Source organism: Arctopsyche grandis, chromosome 2 (assembly GCF_051622035.1).
Source record: "Arctopsyche grandis isolate Sample6627 chromosome 2, ASM5162203v2, whole genome shotgun sequence".
NCBI classification, from domain to species: Eukaryota; Metazoa; Arthropoda; class Insecta; order Trichoptera; family Hydropsychidae; genus Arctopsyche; species Arctopsyche grandis.
The window spans coordinates 25,993,247-26,015,063 of record NC_135356.1 but is presented as its reverse complement, the minus strand read 5'-3'; the positions used below and the strand labels follow the sequence as shown (position 1 = coordinate 26,015,063).

The following is a 21,817-nucleotide window of genomic DNA, read 5'->3' as shown; positions in this document are numbered from 1 at the left end:
TATATATATATATGACGTTAACGTCAACGTTTGAACTGTATAATTGTTAATGACTTTAACGTTTGAACTGTATAATTGTTCGGTGCTGCACATGTACTCCAGTTGTCTTAAATTAATAATTATGAGTAGAGACCGGCGGTCGAGTTGCCGCCATAAAATAACAATAGACCTCTCCATAGTCCCAGATAGCAGGAGAGCAAAAAAAAATTATTGATAATAGTGAACCATTTTTTTAGCCGTCGAGCATCTTGTCCGCCGGTCCTTAAATCATGAGTAATCATTTCTCATTGCTGTAAGAGGCTGTAAATGAGTCATCCTGTTCTATTCGGCATGTTTTAGGCAACTCTATTAAAAGCAAAAACTTGTAATGCATATGTAGTTCTATTGATATGTTCGATGAGGGATTGCTGAAGTGTTTGAGCACTCTGTGGGCAGCCCTGGTCTACTTCGGTCAATTAATCATCACTTGGGCGTAATTAAAAGCAATTTTGTTGTCTTTGTGGTTTCAGATAAAGCTGCCAATGAAGTCGGATGTTGCGTCAACAGTTTCTCGCTGGAATCTGAAGGGAATGGTGTGGTTTCAGGTATATATATATATATGTATATGCATTGTGTTTTATAATATTATACATTTGTACATGTGCGTGTGCAAGGTGTAAAAAGAGTTTAGAATATTGACTGTTTGCTGATTTCCATTTAATTTTTTTTATTTATACATACATACATCTGTACTATATTTCTTCGGTAGACAATTAAAATCCAACAACTTAATGGTTTTTTTTAATATTTTGATGATAAATAAAAATAGTTTCGCCCATATTTTTCTACTAATTATTTAAATTATTTATAACATATATTTACAACATATATTTTGATAAAAATTTTGTCTAAATATATATTAAATTAAAAATTACAGTTAATGGCATTCTTGTATAACACAATTTTACAAAAGGTCATATGTATGCTGACGGTTTATTTATATTCGCCATGAAAATATTGTTTTTTAAATAGCAACACATTTAACTTTTCAAGGAAAAATATTCTACATCAAAGATTTTCTATTTGTGTATCCACAGGTTTTATATAAGGATAAGGGTTTTATATAAGGATAAGGGGTTGCTATTTAAGGGAAAAAGTTAATGATAAATCTAACAGGCACGTGCCAATGTAAATAAAGGCGAAAACACGCTGAATGGGACATGGTACGTGTTTTTTTTAATACTTTCAAACAAGCGAAAAAACGCAGCACCTCTAGGCCATATTCATGGTACAGAGTCTCAAAAATCACTGTCTGGAGTATTTTCGGTGATATTTTATCTTTGCTTTTCGGTCATCGATAACGGTTCATCCCATATTTGAAGAAATGTAGGAGAAACTTGTCGTGCATTTCTTCAAATATGGAATGCACGTGCACAGCGGGGAGCCAAGGACACATGACGTCCCACACCATCCAGTGTGTTTTTGTCTTATTAAAAGGAATGTTACTTCACAGAGCGTTTGAAATTTTATTAAAATCGAAACAGTCAATAAAGATTCCTGACTCTTTTTACGTTTAATCAGAATATTGACATTTTTCTGTGTGTTTTCGTTCATTTTTAAAGGTATACCATCCACTGTAGACGTGTTATAATTTTTATATTTAATATAGCGCGTATAATTTATGTTACTGTCAACCGTCCTATAGTGCGGTAGATCTTTTCTGCAAGAAAACGGAAAAAAAAGTTAGAACTAATCAACCGTGTTATATGGGGGTGACCCTACATATGTATACATATGTACATGTTTTACTACATCTTATGATTCGATAAATAATGCGAATACGTAAATATTGTGCCGATGTTTTCAACCCTGACCCCAATCAAATTTGAGTACGTATAGTTGATGAATAGTACCCCGCTGTATTAAAGTGGTTTGCAATTTTCATGGAGCTTTCTTCAAATTCTTCTAAATATAATACGCAAATATTATTTTAAGAAAATTTGGATATTCTTTCAATTTTTTACTGTATACGTGTTATAATTTTGAAATATACCGCGTATAATTTTTGCTACTGTCAACCGTCCTATAGTGCGGTAGATCTTTTCTGCAAGAAAACGGAAAAAAAGTTAGAACTAATCAACCGTATTATATGGGGGTGACCCTACATATGTACATGTATTACTACATCTTTTGATTTGATAAATTATGCGAATACGTAAATATTGTGCCGATGTTTTCAACCCTGACCCCAATCAAAATTGAGTATGTATAATTGATGAATAGTACCCCGCTGTATTTAAGTGTTTTGCAATTTTCATAGAGCTTTCTTCGAATTCTTCTAAATATAATATGCAAATATTATTTTAAGAAAATTTGGATATTCTTTCAATTTTTTAATCAATTAATTTATAATTAATAATTTAAGCGTCTGTAATTCATTTCTGATTGGCTGTCGTCAAAGTCGTTTCTGATTGGCTGGATTGATCGGTCGCTAATTTGTTCATGGTTTTTATTTAATTTGTATTAACCAAGCGAAGCCGGGTAGCACCACTAGTTTATAAATAAATATGATTTAAAAGAGCTCACTCGTTAAACGATTGTTTACCAGTAGAGAGGTCGTGGATTTGAACCCCAGCCCGAATCAGAAAATTTTATTCGATTGGCTCAATGACTACGAGCATCTCTATCGTTTCTGGCAAGATTTGGATGATTACACTGAGCAACAAAAAATCACGTTTTTGAGTTACCAGAGCGGAGACTAACCAATCTTTACTAAGTTTGACCCACTGAATTCGAATATGATATTGATTTTTGTTGGTGGGTGATCGTTTACGAGATATGAGCGTTTAAAAAATTGCGCCATTTTTACAGTTTTTTGGCTTTTGCGGTCTTTAACTCAAAATTTAGGATTGTTACGCTCAAAGTTAGTATTGGAATCAATAGTCAGATATATTTCCTATTAATTGTTATATTTCATTGCTTTAAAATACTTCTAATTAATTGTCTAGCGAATTTTAAAAGTCAAAAATATATATTTTTTTACGGATTTTTTCCCGTGCTATTTTTCATTTATTTGGCAATTTTTTTATTTCACCAAGTTTATAAGTAGTCACCAGAGCCTGAGGGGGCCATGTATTGTTCAAAGGTTGTAAATGCATTGTTAAAGGTTTGCCGAACAATGGATAGCACTGTGACTATCCTACCTCTAATTATAAGGATTGGTTTTATATCCCAATGTTTTTTTTTTATCTAAACGCACTAACTCGAGTGGTTTTTGCGTAAGAAAGATTTTCGTTCAGTTCCCGAATGCGTATAACAGAAGCGTTTGTGCAAGCGAGACGGCAAACGAGACACCACACGCGCTTAAGCGACGGACTTGCCATCTCGCTTGCACAAACGTTTCTGTTATGGTCCGTACGCACCAAACCTATGAGGATTTTGGGCCAACTTTTAAAACCAGTAGCGTACAAAATATCGTTAAAAAAAATTAAATTAAATATCAAAATTAAGCTAAAGAGCGAGATTGAGCTAAAATTAGATCATCGTTGATGTTTTGAATCACAACAATGTTTTGAATTACGACGATACGCATTACAACCAGAGAAATATTATAATTACGAGTGAAAAAACCTTGTTATTGTTTCTTATAAGTCGTCACGATATACTACTGTGTTTCGCCGTCGATGAAATATTTAACAAAAAAATGTCGGTGATTTGTCAAAGGGTTTTTTTTTCTTTCGTCGAAATAAAATTAATAATCACGCATTATCCAATAAATTTTACCTCTGAGATGTATTTAATTATTTGATTTATTTCGACGAGAGAAACAATTGATGACATTATCCGATAAATTTTACCTCTGAAATGATTTAATTAATTGATTTATTTCGACGAGAGAAACAATTGAAGACTAAAAAAATTTCGATTGATCTACCGACTACGCACCGGATTGCGATGATTGCTCGGTCACCCATGAGATATTCTCAATAACTGCGCATTACGGGGAAGTAAAAATAATAATTCTTTGATTTTTTTTTCGATCTTAGTTCGTATCTTCGTAAGTCAAAACATCTTTGACAAACAAAAGTCGAGGATTACCTGTATGTGATTGTTGATAATCTAATTTTAGGTCAATCTCGAAAATTTATTTAAATTGGGCATGTTCTGTTTTAACTTTCAATATTTTATTTTAATTTTAATATATTGATTATAGTTTTATTTTGATATTTGAATTTAATTTTAATATAATAATAATAGTATTAATTTTGATATTTAATTTCAATTTTTAAATTTAATTTTTATTTCGATATTTTGTACGCTACTGGTTTTATCCTGCTGGTTAAAACGTTGGCCCAAAATCGTCGTTGGTTTGGTCCGTACGCAGCATTATACGCATACGGGAACTGAACGAAAATCTTTCTTACGCAAAAACCGGTCGAGTTAGTTAGTATAGCACGGGAAAAAAATCCGTAAAAAAAAATATATTTTTGACTTTAAAAATTCGCTAGACAATTAATTAGAAGTATTTTAAAGCAATGAAATATAACAATTAATAGGAAAAATATCTGACTATTGATTCCAATACTAACTTTGAGCGTAACAATCCTAAATTTTGAGTTAAAGACCGCAAAAGCCAAAAATCGCGCATTTTTTTAAACGCTCATATCTCGTAAACGATCACCCACCAACAAAAATCAATATCATATTCGAATTCAGTGAGTCAAACCTAGTAAAGATTGGCTAGTCTCCGCTCTGGTATTTTTTTTTTTGTTGCTCAGTGTTATTAAATCCAAATCGGCGTTTCTCTTATTAGCGTTTGATTATTGTGATGGTTCCTATGAAATCGGCATCAGCTTCCTCTCGCAAATTCAGCTGGTCTGTATTTCATGGATTTCTGGATGTCATCATAATATGTATGTACATACATGTCTAAGAAATATTTGATATTCAATTTTTATATGTTAACGATACATCCCTATCCCTTCTCATTAAGAATACGAGCTTGAGAAACGGTGTTTTTCAACACTAATGACTAGAGCCCGGAATCTGAAGGGGCTGTTTATTGTTCAAAGATTGTAAATGCATTGTTAAAGGTTTGCCGAACCTTTTTTACAAAGGATTTACAACAATGGAACAATAGGCAGCACGTTTCCGGCCCCTTCAGATTCCGACCTCTACTAATGACACACATTTTGTCTTTAATTTAACAATTAAAAACAAGGACACGATAAGACGATCTTGTGTATGTACATATATATGTATGGATAAAAATTAACGAATTTCGGATTTTCTACGATGAACCTAGTGTTTCTTGCGTCGTTTTAAAGGAATTTAAAAAAAATAAGTGCTCGTGGTTTCCAGCTGGGAAGGGCGTTTCTTCGAGTCAATGTTAAATCGTAAGATATTATTATTTCTCCTACATTTCTTCAAATATGGGAATCCGTCGTTAAACACTGTCAATACAAAGATAAAATATCACTCCTGCAGCTGAGTTTTGGAACGATCGCTACGGCACAGACTAAGCATGCCAGCGTTTTTTTTACATGTGCAAAACTATCTAAAAACAAAACACGTGCCGCGTACGAGTCTGTGCACTGAAGTCAATTTTTTTTAGAGCAGATTTAATTTTTTTTCACTATTTTTACAATAAATAACAAATAAATATATTGCTGTTTAATTTGTTCGACTATGATTAGTTTTGACTGATTAACGAGAATTTAAAGTTGCGTTTTACCCAAAACTCTTAAACAAGGCGCGCGACGCTCGCAACCGGTATTTTGTGTGACGAAAGCGGTCTTTTCAGAAAATTGAATAATTTTAATGATGCTGTCGTTCTTTTGATTACAAACGTAATAAAAACAGGACGTTGTTTGAAATCGACGAATTTTTTTTATTTAACGTTCCCTTGATACGATGCAAGTTTTCCACTTTTGCCCATTGTGGGAAATCAAAATTTTGCATCTTTCACTCGGGCCCCGATGTACACATACATACATGCACATAGTTGTGCTTGGCAAAGGAAAAAGTCACATTAAGTAGCGTTTCGTTGCCCGCGTGAAAGGAAAGGCAAAGAGGGTTGGTCGAGTTGCGAAATGGAAATATCTAGAACGAGTCTGCAATTCCGCGTTGCGAACTGGTTGCCGTCTTGTCTGAGAGATTCGCGCCTTTCGCGTTAGGTTAGGTTATGTTGGGTTAGGTGAGGTAGGGTAGGTGTCAGGCCTGTTGCTGTCCTCTTCCTCTTGTCCCTTTCCACCCTTCCGCTCTGCTTCAGTTCAAGTTCAGGGGGGGCGAGTATCGACGGAGCGCGACCTACCGCACGCGCATGCGCACAAAATACACACTCCGTACTCCATGCCCTGCTTCGACTCTCTTTGGACCTTTAACAGAATATTTTTTTTTTACTTTTATATTATTATTATACCTAGGCTGTGGAGTCGTTAAAAATACACACCGATTCATTATACATATGTATGTATTATATGTATATGATTTTCGAATATCGCTGTAGTACAAGGTGTCGCATATATTGTACGCACTAGGCAGTCCAATTAACCGCAATTTAATTGATTATTATATCATCGTCATCATATACAGCCATTTGCCATCCACTGCTGGATGAAAACGCATTGATCGGAGATCTTTTTCTCCTTGCCTTTCCGCCTTTTTGTATACTAAATCTATTTGTATCTGAAAAAAGTTTAAACGAAGTTGTGGCGTTCTTATACCGTAGTGGTCAATGAAAGGTTTCTAGCTTGAAAATATCAATATTTTCTTTTTTGTTAAGATGTTATATATATTTTTTTTGTTTATTAAAATGAAGTTTATAATATTTAACATAATAACAAGTAGCAATACAATGAAATTTAAATGATACTACCATGTTATTCAAATTATTAGGAATCAGTAATATATGGGAAGATTTGGTGTGCTGAAAAAAAATTTTTTTCTTGAAATTAACTTATTAATTAAAAAATAGCATTTTATTTATTTTAATAGTTGCTACAAATAACAACTATTTTAATTCTTGGTTGACCCCCTCTTAGATTTTAATACTGTCTTAACCATTCAAGGCATCGATTTTATTAAATTTTGCAAGTACTCATCCGTTATTTCAATGTACCTTTCAGTGTAATTTTTTTATTGTTTCTATCAATTCTTATTTAGTAGAATATTTTTTTTAATTTTAGAACCCATTATAGCCCACAGGTTCTCAATTGGGTTCAAATCAGGGCTGTTACCCGGCCATTCCAAGGGCGAAATGCCACTTTCCGCGATAAAATTCTTCACCTAGAATTTTAGATAAAGAAATAATCACATTTTTAATTTTATTTCTAGATTAGGATATTTGGTAATAGAAAAAATATTAGTCATAATTTTGGCATGGTGACACGGCGCAGAATCATCTTGAAAAATGCATTCGGATTCCCATGCGTTGTGCATTTCCATTGCTAGAAACAATTGTTGTTCTAAAATATTTTTATAAGTTTCTGCATTCACTGGTCCATCAATAATGGCCAATGAACCGACCCCAAGGAAAGAAATACATCCAAAGGCCAGATGGTCTGGGGGATATTTGACCGTCGACTGAATACACTCGTCACTCATACAAACGTTCACCTTATCTTCGTCTGACGTAGGGGATGCCAACGGACCCGCATAAATTGAATTTGCTTTCGTCTGAGAAGATGACATGTCTCCAGTCCGATTCCGCCCAATTAATAAAGTTATACCTGTTTTTGTCCTTTTTCGGTGGCTGGAAACTTTTCATTGACCACTACTGTATATTGCAGCTAACAGTCAATAGGGTTCCGACACCTCCTGTAATTTGTACAGCGTTAAATACTGCATTTATGACTAAAGCCCGGACCCTGGGGGACCGTTTATTGTTCAAATGTTGTAAATGCATTGTTAAAGGTTTGCCGAACCTTTTTTACAAAGCATTTACAACAATTGAACAATAAACGGCACGCTTCCGGTCCTACCTCTATTTATAACTAACTTGTGTCGAAGGCTTTCTTTTTCTTAGTTGGGCAATGTCTTTAAATATGTTTAATTATTTTTTACATTTTATATATAATGTTTTTTAAGTATAAGTCATCCATCACCACCCGCATTAAATTAGTATTACGCCCTACCTTTAGTATTTATTTATTTAAGTTTGGACTATTGTGACATTACAGGAATCCCTAATGCCCTACAATGGTTGAAAATATAATACGAAAGAGAAAAAATACCATTAATAATGGTAGATACAATAAAAATATAAAATTTACAGAATACATAGTATGGGAATGTCTTGCATTTACAGTCACCACCATTGTATTGTATTTGTAATATCTTATGTTTACTCAATATTATACTTATTGATAAGAAATGAAATTTTTTATTTAACATTCCCTTAATACGACGATAGTTTTCCACTATGTAGGTCCATCGATGAAAATCCAAAATTCACGATTTTCCGGCTCCGGCCTAATGTACATACATACACACATGTACATACATATATTGAGCTCATGTAAACTTTGAATTAAACATTTCGTTCAATTTTTTTTTTTTTTTTCATATACACATGAAGTCAAATATTGGGCCTCTCCTCAATTAGATCTAAACATGAGAAAATGACAAAGATAGAAAAACTGTTTCAAATCTGTAGATACATTGGGAATTGATGAGTCTCTCTTAGTTAGTAATCTAATATTCATATCCATACATATGTATGTACATCATGAAGTAACAAAATTAACACGAAATCGGGATCGTAGTCGCTCTAACTTTTAACTCCGATTCGACTTTGGCTCCGGTATGTACTTATACATATATATGTACTATCCTCACTGAAGATTCGTTCACTTCAGGTTCAGAAGATGTCAGGGTTCACTTCTCGAGAATCAATGGCATGTTTTGTGGCCTATTAAGAAATAAAATATGAATAATTTGACAGTGTTCTTGCGGTGATTGTCTAGCTGATTTTTTATCGAATGTTTTGTTGGAAATATCATTTAGAACTATATCCGGAACAGACTGAAGATAAAATCTAGATTTGGTATTTTACATATGTGCTTGTACCAAATATATATTTAAGGGCAACTCTCATATTTCCGCAAGAAAATGGAAAAAAGTAAAGATGAGAAATGAATAATAATGAAATTGAGAGAAAACTTGATATAATATTTATAATGCCTTCCTACGTTTTCGCTTATTTTTTTTTTAACATTTCTATCGTATTTTTTTTTAATACTTTTTATTATATAATAGTATTTATTTTATTAGTACAATTTAATACTATTAGATAACACTTTTTTTAAATTTTATTCTTATATTCTCAGTATTATATATGTACGTTGTTTGTCGTCCTACGTTCAATTAATCCTCTTTACAGTGCAGTGCTGTTTTGAATAAATGGCGGTTCATTTACAGAGTTGTTTACTTACAACGTGCAAAGATCTACCTACAATATTTTTAATACAAATTGTTGAGTTGATTTATTTCATTTAAATTAGTCAGCGGTTTTGGCAGTAAATGTTATTTCGTATCGATTTATCGCCGCATTTGCGTGTGTTTATTCGGATCGTTACGTGTTTTCCCACAGTGCGTGCTCGCATAGGGTATATCGGTGCATCTTCGATTGCATAATTCGACACGTTCGAAATATGAAAATAAAAAAAAAAAAACGAAATTAAAATTAACGTTCAGCGATCGCTTCGTCGTATAATCATCGGTGACCCTATAGGTGTATCGCGAAGGTGGGGACCACAACTGGGTCACTAGGTCAGCAGAAGCCCGCCGTACACCACTAGTTTTTTTTTTATATATGTGTGTATGTAACCCAACTAATTCGGTATTCGGATTCTTTTATATTTATACTAACCTTTTACATATGAATATCTAAAAAAAAATCCTCGCAAACTTTCCTTGTTAAGTTTTTCAATAATATTTTCGACTCTTTTGTGTACAGTTTTGTCTTAGGCTGTCGTTCGATGTTTTTAAAATAACAATAAACCACTCTTAGTGTTCAAAGCAAAAGAGCAAAAAACCATGGTTTTACTAAGAAATTAACAATAATTGTGAACCATTTTTTGTGCGAAAAGCATTCCATCGAACTCCGATATTTGGTCATGAAATAATAATGAAAAAAGCATCATTAAATGTATAATTTTTTTGTTGTCTTATAAGCTTTTTATTATTATTTAATTATTATTACAACAATTATAGAAAGCAACCTTAAATTCTAATATGTATTTACATAGTCCTGCCATAAGTTCTGTCACAAATATATTTTATCACAGAACAAATACTAATAGACATATTGACATAAAACAAATTTTATTTACAACATAAACTTATACACATAATATAAAACTTAAAAATTTTCGAAATGTCCACCTCAATTTTCTATAAATCCCCTTAAGGGGGTATTCTAGTCTAGAGGGACAGATTTTGGGTGTTTTTTAAAATTCAATAAAACAAAAATTAAACACATTTTTGGTATGCATTTTTTTATTATGTGTTTATTAATATTTCAATAATACATAACAAAAATAAAAAAAAAATTTCGCGAAATGGAAATGACTGAAAAAAAGTCATTTTTTGGCCTTTTTTTCATTTTTGAATTTTTTAAAAATATTAAAAACAAAATTTTTACATAATTCTGGTACGGACCATAGAGGGATATATAAAAAAGCGGTCACCGTGATTTGACCGAATGTTAAATTACAGAAAACGCAAATATCAGAATGCAAAGATCGAAAATCGAAAGATCTTAAGTCGAAAGATCAAAAAAAAAATGGTGCATGGTAAACGGTACATACTCACTTAATTTGCGCGAGCAGGATACAACAGGAACAAGAGGAACATGCTTTTCCTCCCGTGTTAATGTGCGCGCGCAGAATAATCAATGCATGAATGTTTATTTTTATTTTTCTTTCATTTTTATATATACATTTAATTGGGGCGAAGCCCTAAACGGCAATAGCTAAGGGGGGCGCAGAGGAGCGAAGCCCTAGAAGGCAAAGGTCCAGGGGGGCACCGTGGGCGAAGCCCTAGAAGGCAAAGGCTCAGGGGGGCGCCGAGGGCGAAGTCCTAGAAGGCAAAAAAAAAAAATTTTTTTAATATTTTTTTTTTAATAAAATGTTTACTATTAGATTAGTCATGTTTAAGCGGTTTATATTATAAATACTGAGCGAAGCCGGGTAATACAACTAGTTTAATATAAAAATAAATATACGTGTTCGTATAAATTTATGTTATAGCAAAACCTTTTTATTTTTCTGTCTATTGTAGTGTTCAGTATTTTTTTTTTTTAAATAAAAGTTTATTATTTAAAACGTAGGGAGGGAGGCGCGGAAAAAAAATTTTTTTTTGGGGGAGGCGTAGTAACAGTTTGGAAACCTCTGGATTAGTATAAAGTCCACACACAAGTGTTGGTAATGTCCATATTTTATTGTAAAATCGGATTAAGACTATAAACTAACTTCACTATTAAAATATGTTTTGTTAGTAATTATAATATATAAAACTAACTTTTAAGACAAATTCAATACATTACAAACGATTGAACTCGAAATTTTACAAAAAAATAATCAATAATCAAATAGTTAATAATTCTCAAAATATAATTGAATTTCTAATGTTATATAATAAAATATCGTATTAAATTTGCAATAAAATTACCCCGGTCCCAACTTTTTTTTTAATTAACTGACTTTAATTAAGCCTAAATGCACTCGTACCACCATATTAAAGCCAATTTAGTTAAAATAGGTCTCAAATACGTGTTGTTTGTTCGTGCAAAAATTTACAGTGTGCTATGTATGAATGTGTGTAGTATGTAATACACTGCGATACACGTGTAATCGTTTTAATGACGTACTTTATGGTAATTATTGCGTTGCAGGGCAGTACACTATTATAATACATATATATGATGCATAGGAAAAATCTCTACAAAATCGACGATGGAATGTCGAAGGTTCTAAATTTCATTCATCTTACGATTTGCGCGTTGGAATCGAGACCGATTTTAATATTTTGTAACACAATAAATGAAATACGTACATACAATTTAAAATTAATATACCAATAATAATAAAAAATTAAAATTATTAAGAAACATTAATATGGTATGGATTATGCACAAATAAATGCGAAAATTGTACATATTGGCATCTATTGTTTTGATTTTGATTTTTAAATGCTTTTTATTATTACGAAATTATGTTCACAATACATCTTATATATATTTTAATAGCTACTGATCTACTGATCATTCTCTATTTTAAAATTTAATTTAATTTGTTTATTAATCATAGTATTATATTATTCTAATGTTAATCTACAGCATACTAGGAAAAAAAGCTCAAAAACCTATTTACAATCCTTATAAATGCTCATAATACATCTAATACATAATATTAATTAAAGACTCACTAAAGTTGATGACTAGTCACCGGACCCAGAAGGTGCCGCGTATTGTTCAAAGGTTGTAAATGCATTGTTAAAGGTTTGCCGAACCTTTTTTACAAAGGATTTACAACAATGGAACAATGGATAGCACTGACTATCCGGTGTCTATTGATGACCTAAAGCAGATTGTGTTTAGGTAATCTGTGTGTTATACCTGAAGGGTATAGACATTTTGTTGTAATCACCGAGACACAAGTGTATTAGTATGGTTATTAGTGATTCTGTCATAGAATCTACTGGTTAGTTTGTTAGTAATGTCTGTAACTGTAACTGTGTAACTGTATTGTGATTTTTAAGCATGTATCGCAAAATGTTAAAATACGGGTCTCTATCAATTTGGTAATGAGTCACTTTGATTAAAAATGAGAATGGCATGTTCATTTGTTATTATTTTACTACAGCTACGTAACTTTTTGATAAAATGCCAATGTCTAAAATTTTGTTTTTGGGTTTTTTTCGCAAGATATACTATTTAGTGATTGACTTTCCAAGTCAACATATTGCAGTTTGTTTTTTATGACAATTATTAAGAGTATGTATGTACATATTACTAATTTATGTAATGATTTATGGTTGAAAGTTATCTGTTATATTAGTGGATGTCAATTATCATATTTTCTTCTTCCGGAATTAAAAAACCGAAACGTACTCAAATTTTGATTTGTAGTTCAAAATGTCTTGAGAAGTTTCGGAAAGACATTCATTTAATTTTTTGTTGTAAGATTATTTATGTATCTATTCAGTCTTCACCAGTCACTTATGTACATATTTTAATTTCTCGGGTTCATTAATCCCATTTCGCAGACAAAGGGGGTTCATTCCATGGTTCTTCACACAATAATTTGATATAACTCAGTGGCTTTTGGCAACCAATTAATGAGTTCACAAACAAAAAGTTGTTTTCATTTGGCACGTGGAAAAAGCAAACTGCGGATATATGAAACGCGCGGTGTTTGTTCAAAACGAACAACTGTAATTCAATTATGCACATACATATATGGATGTAGTACATCTCGTTTAAAGTTTTATGAGTAGCAAAACACTGGGAAAAGGGCTTTTTATCCTCGACTTTTGTGTGAGGCGAGTTTTAATGTCACGGACTTGCGTTCGCCTGTTTGTAATACTTGTTTGTAAACATTATTTTATAAATTTCTTCTGAATTTGCAAAATTAGGTCGAATACTGGCAATCTTTTATTTCTTTTGTTTTTCTCCACATGTTTTATATTATGCTCACGTGGCTTAAATGTGCTCACTGTGATTTAAATATGATCATTGATTTTCAACACTTCCATTCCTGGTATTTAATAATGACTCGTGTAATTTCCAGTTTTCATTCTATTTATTCAATAAGATTTATTTCAATTCGTACCAATAGAAAAACAACTTACACGTATACACAGTAAAAATATGGAGTATAATGTGTAGACATTATTCCATAATGTATTATGTATTAATTAAAATCTGTTTGATCGCCTCATCTCTACTTGCATTAAAAATATCTAGGATATTTATCCTGAAAGGACTATTGTATATATGAGAATATTTACTATGATATTTATATTTATACTATGTGCTTTAATAAGCAAAAATGGAAACGGAAAACCCGTTTTTTTTTTTTCTAGAATCCACAGCTTAATAAATTACTCTAAGATTGAGAGATGATGAACATCACCCTTGACTTTCATTTTTCAACTTTTCCGAAGAAGGCTTCATTCATTTGTTCAAATATTCATTCGCTGTGCTAAGCAGATCAAATTGAAAACTCCCGAATTAAAACTCCATATTCCTTCATATAAAGGAATGTTTTTTGAATAACTTTTAATATTATGTAATATTTATTTTGATAGAGACCCCAAATGACCGAGTCAGTCTTGATCACGCTAGTGCGAAATAAATACATTAATCGAACCAAAATTCCCAACATTTTTGATACCTTATCACTGACCTTTTCGATGTGGATATTGAATTTTGCCATTTACTTTTGAATATAATTCCCAGATCTTGATGTGGCGAAATTTCTTATTGTAGATTTTAAGCCCTGCGTGTAATGATTTCTGTCGCTAGATCATTATGAGTAGTCACCGGAGCCTGAGGGGGCCGTGTATTGTTCAAAGGTTGTAAATGCATTGTTAAAGGTTTGCCGAACAATGGATAGCACTGTGACTATCCTACCTCTAATTATGAGATGAGCAAAAAATGAAAAATTATATAAATGATTTTCATCAAAACAAAATTTTTGAAGAAAATTATTTTTCTGGAACCAATTATAAAATTTCAATTGATATATCAATGTAAAAAAATAAATAGATAAATCTACACAAGAGATAATTTGTATGAAGAGAAAGAAAATTTCTCATTAACCAATCTGAGTTTTATCTCAAAATACATTGTTAACCCTTTGGATGCTACGAGGTTTTTCAATGTCCAAGCGAAAAATGCTAACATTTGTAATTATTTTGAAAAAAATAAATATAATATTTTTTTTTACACAATTACTTCGCCGAACGATCGTAATTTTTATAATACTTTATATACATTTTTAAGAAGCAGTTGTGGACTTGTGCTCTCTCTTTCTGTCTTGCTTTTACATGCGTGCGTGCGAAAGAGATACCTACATATATACACTAAATAAGCTTTGGCGATTGTTTTCCGACGCTTTATTTTTTTCAATAATCTATTTTTAGACATCGATGTATCCTTACAACATGCGATATATTCGAAACAGGTAGCGGTCTTTCTCTCTTTCTTTCTTGGTTTTAATTGTGTACGTGTGAGCGAGACACACAAGGATGCGAAGTTTCTAATAATCAAATAATTTTTCAACATGTATCATAAACATTTTGTATGCATTTCAGTTGCATTTGATTGATTGCACGAATTCGTGACGTCTCATGACCTATATAATTGAAAGCGGATTTCTATTGTTTTTTGCCATTTATTTTAACTCTGCAAAATGATATCGGACAGTGTAAGTGATGAATACGAAATAATAGCTCCTCGCCGAGGAACTCGACAAATCAGCAGCTCTACTGATTCTGAAAATGAATTTATCGACAATAATCAATTCCCAAGTAATAACTCCTTATATGACATTGACAACGAACCCGAAATTTACTTTGATGATGAACCCGAAATTGAAGAGCTTTTATTTAAAAAATTGATAAATATTTATAAAGCTTGATTGAAAAATAAATATAAATACGTATATAAAAAAACTGTTTCGTGCCACTGATGCGCTGGCGGCTCAAAGAAAGTATTGAAATATGACAATTAATGACGACAACAACGATCGTCGTAGCAATCTTCGCCGATTTCAAAACAACGATTTATCGTTGTTGTAGCAGTCAAAGGGTTAAATTAAAGATTTACATTTTCCCCCACAATTAAAAAATTCGTATAGCAATTAAGCTTTTTCAATTGTTACGGCTCACATAAGCTGTTAACAATCTTCTGAAAGGCTAATGTTTTGCATAAACTGCGTCTTTGAGGTTTCGTAATTCAATTAATATAAAAACGTAATCTTTCTCCAGGTGTTGTTTTTTCAGGGTATGTGTTGTTGTGGTGAACAATTAATTGTTACGTTTCCGTTAATTAAATTGCGACTTTTTTAAGGCTTCCGTTTCAAAACTTTCTATTGTCAAAAATACGCTTTGAAATAAATTATTTGCCAGGTTTTAATTATATGAAAAACAATTTTGCATTTTTTTTTTTCAAATAAAACACAAAAGAAACCTTTGCCCTTTGCGTATGACCAAAAACCGGTATAATTCATTCGGTTCGAGGGTTAATTCACCATTTACAAAAATAATATCTCCCGGTTGTATACAATATATCGTCTTGAGTATTAAAATACATATGATATAATCGTTTCTACCAGTAAGACGTTTTTGTCCGGCAGTTTTGGTAAACTTTCAAACAATAAATCTTTAATAACATTCTGAAAACGAATGAAAGCTAAATTGTTTTTTGATCATGTTTTTTACCATGTGCCAGTATTAGGCTTCCTTTTAACCACCCTTTCTCCTCGACTTGAAATCATAAAAGAAATAGGAAATACAACCAGAGAATTCTCGAGTTGGATGCTTGTTGGAGTACATAATATTAAAGTACGATGTATATGAAAGTATTGTTTCATTTAAATAAATAATCAAATTTATTTCTTACTTTGGGGGTCCCTAAACTTTGGCCCGTGGGTCAGAAATTGGTCTGTGTTCACTTTTTGTCGGGCCTGTAAACGAATCTGACCCGACCTGGTCTTCCTAGTACTTCTCCACTTCTAGAATGTTATACGACATATATACATACATACATAATTTTTTTTCTTTTTTTGTTTAACGGCAGTGACGATTTGGTAGTCACCATGGCAAGATTGTAATAAATAAATTTATATATACACATACAATTCTCGTCCTTCTCAGTAAAATATGGAAAAGACTCGTAAAGCATCCTTTTTAATTACCGTATTTTTTGAAATCGGACATTTATAAATAGTTTGTAATCAAGTTTTTTTTTGTATAAGTATATAACATTGACACGAGGTTCGTATAATACGGAAATTATTTTGATTTCTATGGTTTCATATTAAACGATTTCCATTGTGGTTGAGAGAAAGATGTGGTTTTCCCGAGGGAGGCCTTGAATGAAATTATCTATGAAAAGGGTAACAGTTAGGGAAACTCCGCTTAAATGAACATTTATTTAAGTGCATACTAAGATATCAGTAAACTTAGATAAAGTATAGATAAAAAAATATTTTCATGTTAGAACTACGTCCCCATGGGATGGATGTCAATAATGTTGTTCCAACTAGTTGTTTTACCCGGCTTGGGACGGTTTTTGTAATAAAACCCGCTTAAACATGGCTTATCTAATAGTAAACATTAATTTCCTTTTTTATTCCGGAACTGTAATTGCTACTAAGCCTCCCATTTGAAAAAATCTAATCTTATTGCTCGCTCCCCCCCCCCCCCCCCCCCAATTCCCCTTTATTTCATAATATGGGCCGTTGTAATTGAAATTGGCATGAATCCACTTTTCTTCATTTCGAAAAATATCTCGCAAAACATTAAATATAATGTTTTGCGTTTAGCAATGCATAAAACTACTGGTGGCTTTTAATAGGTTTATTCTGCTTTTCCGAGATTTTGGACGTATCGTATTAAATAATTGATAACCAGACATAGGCGGCGAGGATGCTGCTATAAAATATGGTGAGCCATATTTTTTAGCCGTCGAGCAACATGTCCACCGGTCTCTGGTGATAACAAAGCTTTGGCGCGAATGCGCTATTTTTTAGGAAAGAGGGCATAATACAAAGCTAGAGAGCAAAAAAAAGATTGGCTATTGTAATTGACAATGATGAACCCATTTACCGCACTGAGCGCCTATCTCTTGTGATAACAATTTGTGAATTAAGTCAAAGAGAAATGGTGTTATTGGAACTCAAAGTGGACTACCCCCACTTTCAAATTAACGGCTCATATAATATAAACACATTTTCAAATGAGAAAAATGTATTAATTAAATAAAAAAGGCAAATATATTGTATTAAATAAAAAATAAAAGTTACATATTTGTATACTCTTTTATTTACTATTGGAAACGTGAAATCTACATTTTACATTTAAAAGCAAAGGGTCGCGCTCCGACTCGAAAAAACCCCATTACACCACTGCTTATACCAGATTGAAAATTTCGTACTTTATTATTTTCTTTTATCGATTTGAAAGTCCTGTTATTGTTACCAAAGTTTATATTATATCGTTAACTCATATTCGGTTAGAAATATGCTTAAATTTGATGTCAGATCTTGGTCGCTGGCTCATAGTTTTTGATAATTTAAATTAATAGGCGCCCCTTTAATCCGGTGCCCTCGGAAACCACCCCGTTGCTACGGCACTGCAAGAGGTATTTGTCGCAATTGTTTTTACTAACCTCTTTTACGTTTCATTTCATATATAATTCGCTGAACATTATTTCCACCATATCATTGCCTGTTGACAAAACTAGTGTCTCTCTTAGACCTGTAACGCCTTTGCAGGCCTTTGGGAGAAAATAGACAGCGATGAACGTGTCTCATGCTATTTTTTTGGTAGTTTTAAACGTGCGAAAAAAATGGGCCGTGCCATGCACATATTCATGGAATTTCCAGCAGCACCGTCTCAAAATGCCCCCCTGGAGCGTTTTCGGTAAAATTTTATCCTAGTATTTATCCTCGAATGACAGTGATCGATAACGGTGTGTTCCATATTTGAAGAAATGTTGGAGAACTTGTCGACGTTCCACGTGCCACGTTTCGCGTTGTGTGTTTTCGCCCTTATTGCATGTGGTATTTTACGTTTTACCATTCTGTAAACAGAGAGCCACTGTACGTTGATTTCGAATTAATATATTGTTTCATTTCATATGTTTTATTTTATATGAGAGGGAAAGTAGAAAGCAGTAAAAATGCAACTCTTACAATATTCCTACATTCCAATATTGATCTTAGTTTAAAAATGAATTGAGCCCCGCTTATTTTTCGTATGATACAGGACACTTAAAATTTTTGAATTTTAAATTTTCGATCAAGTGAGTGTTTGGAAAAGTCCACCACTGCTGATGTGTAGGTATTTTACACGACAACACTCGCAACCGTTTCGATTATTTTTTCGATTTCGTGCGAGATTTGAACTTCGGACCCCTCAATCAATAATCAAACGTAGAATAACCGTTGCGGCTAATCATCGGCATACAGACACGCATTCAAATAGGCGTCGCGTCGTTTTCCGATGATCCAATAGCGAATTGTCGAACCGAATTCGGTCTGTTGGCGGTGTTTAGTGCGTTGTGCGCATGCGCGCCATGACGAGCGATTACCACTGGCGCAACGAGCGCAGCGTCTGCGGATCACCCTGGCCTCGTTCACCATTGCCGCCATTAAACGGTGCGGTGTGTGGTAAGTGTGTCACCGCACCACACTCGCGTGCACTACCCTCTCGACATCCCGTACTATGCCACCCCTCCCTCCCTCCCTCCCTCCCTCCCTCCCTCCCAAGTCCCGCTCTCCTCCCGTCCCGATGTCTATGCTACGCCGAATCTATGAAGTGGGCAAAATATTGCCCAAGTCGTGAAAAATGCAAGCCCGTTACTTAATCCATGAACAAGGCGAATTTTCTGCCAAATGGGCGAATTGCATTCTCTTTACGCACGCACAAGCTCACTGTCACAATCTTCTTCCACAAAAGCCAAGGCTTTTTTCTAGCCTTGCGGCCTTTTGTTGCATACACTTTGTTCAGTCGTTTTTACTGTCCTTGCAGAAATTTCTGCAAACTCCAGCAGCAATCGTCTCCGAATAAGCCATTTAGCGATTGGTTTTTTTTTTTTTTTTTAGATATCCCTGTTCAGGCGTTCCAATTAGGGTTCTCAATCGAATATTCGAAAATTCACCCGATTTTCATCTGTACGAATATTTGAATAATCCATCGAAAATTCGTAAAATATTAATTTATACTATTTCGAATGAAATTTGAAAAAATCTTAGAATGAAAAAAAATTACGCTATTGAGAGGAAGTCATTTTGTTTCTTTACCAAGCGACCGTGCCGAAAATGCCGTTCCAACAATCCATGCGCCTTTATTTTGTTTCGACAAATTTGTCTTATCTACGTATAATGGTTGACCGACAAACAGTCGTAAATAGTATACCTAGAAAGCATTGAAAGCGGCATTCTTTATATTTGCCAAATGTCACTCGTACATACTATACCCACTGTGGATTTGCTTTTGATATTAACTAATATATAGTTTCGAAAGAGACTTTGTATGTATGTTTGGTTCGTAAAATCCGCGACGTTCAATTTATTAAAAACAAATTAATATTCAAATAAATTTAAATAAAATAAAACTCTTTAAGTAAATTTAAATAAAATAAAACTATTCAAATAAATTTAATCAAATGTTTACTGTTAAGATTAGCCATGTTTAAGCGGTTTATATTACAAATACCGAGAGAGAAGTCGGGTAAAACCACTAGTAGGATATACAGCGAAAAACGTTAACGTTTTTTCATATGATTTTTTAAGTTATTAAAGATAAATAATGATTAAACAATAATTATTTTATTTAAGTAATATTTTACTGACAATTTATAGTTTTTTTCACTATTTTTTTTAAATAAACCAATACTGGTTTAAGTCGAAAAAAAAATACTAATATTATTCGAATATTTTATAAATTTTTATTCGATATTCAAAAACTACGAATAATTGAGAACCCTAGTTCCAATACACGATCTGCTACTGTTTCTTCCAGATCGAGGCTTAGTAATATTTGATTAATCACGTATTTTCGTTCGTGCGAATATTTCAATTTTTACCCTTAATTAAGAGGGCTGGACCCCCAGCGCCTTACAAACGTATTAGACTTCTCCCTTCCTCAATTATGGCACTAGAGAAATTATTTTTAAAATGCTATTTATATCCACCATAGGCAATAGTTAGTCTAATGCTGCGTACGGACCAAACCAACGACGAATTTGGTCCAACGATTTAACCAGCAAGATTAAACCAGTAGCGTACAAAATATCGAAATAAAAATTAAATTTAAAAATTGAAATTAAATATCAAAATTAAAAATATTATTATTATATTAAAATTAAATTCAAATATCAAAATAAAATTATAATCAATATATTAAAATTAAAATAAAATATTGAAAGTTAAAACAGAACATGCCCAATTTAAATAAATTTTCGAGATTGACCTAAAATTAGATCATCAACAATCACATACAGATAATCCTCGACTTTTGTTTGTCGAAGATGTTTTGACTTACGTAGATACGCCTAAGATCGAAAAAAAAATCAAAGAATTATTATTTTTACTTCCCCGTAATGCGCAGCTACTGAGCATATATCATGTGTAAGTATGGGTGACCGAGTTGATGGCTTCAACCCGAGACGTTGTCGGTTTTATCAAAGGAAATTTTTTTGTCTTCAATTGTTTCTCTCGTCGAAATAAATCAAGTAATTAAATCATTTCAGAGGTAAATTTTATCGGATAATGTTTTCAATTGTTTCTCTCGTCGAAATAAATCAAATAATTAAATCCATCTCAGAGGTAAAATTTATCGGATAATGTGTGATTATTAATTTTATTTCGACGAAAGAAAAAAAAACCCTTTGACAAATCACCGACATTTTTTTTGTTAAATATTTCATCGACGGCGAAACACATTGGTGTATCGTGACGACTTATAAGAAACAATAACAAGGTTTTTTTCGCTCGTAATTATAATATTTCTCTGGTTGTAATGCGTTTTGTCGTAATTCAAAACATTGTTGTAATTCAAAACATCAACGATGATCTAATTTTAGCTCAATCTCGCTCGTTAG

The 21,817-nt window shown here is 32.7% G+C and overlaps 1 protein-coding gene across 2 annotated transcripts in view; it reads left to right on the top strand.

Annotated features, from left to right (window-relative positions):
• ftz-f1 (ftz transcription factor 1) overlaps positions 1–21,817 on the top strand; it is a 109,974-nt gene that overhangs the window by 5,153 nt on the left and 83,004 nt on the right. For both annotated transcript variants that reach the window (XM_077446365.1, XM_077446366.1), the window contains exon 2: positions 510–584. In XM_077446365.1, coding sequence (XP_077302491.1) covers positions 510–584 — 75 coding nt within the window. The remainder of the gene's footprint in view (positions 1–509; positions 585–21,817) is intronic.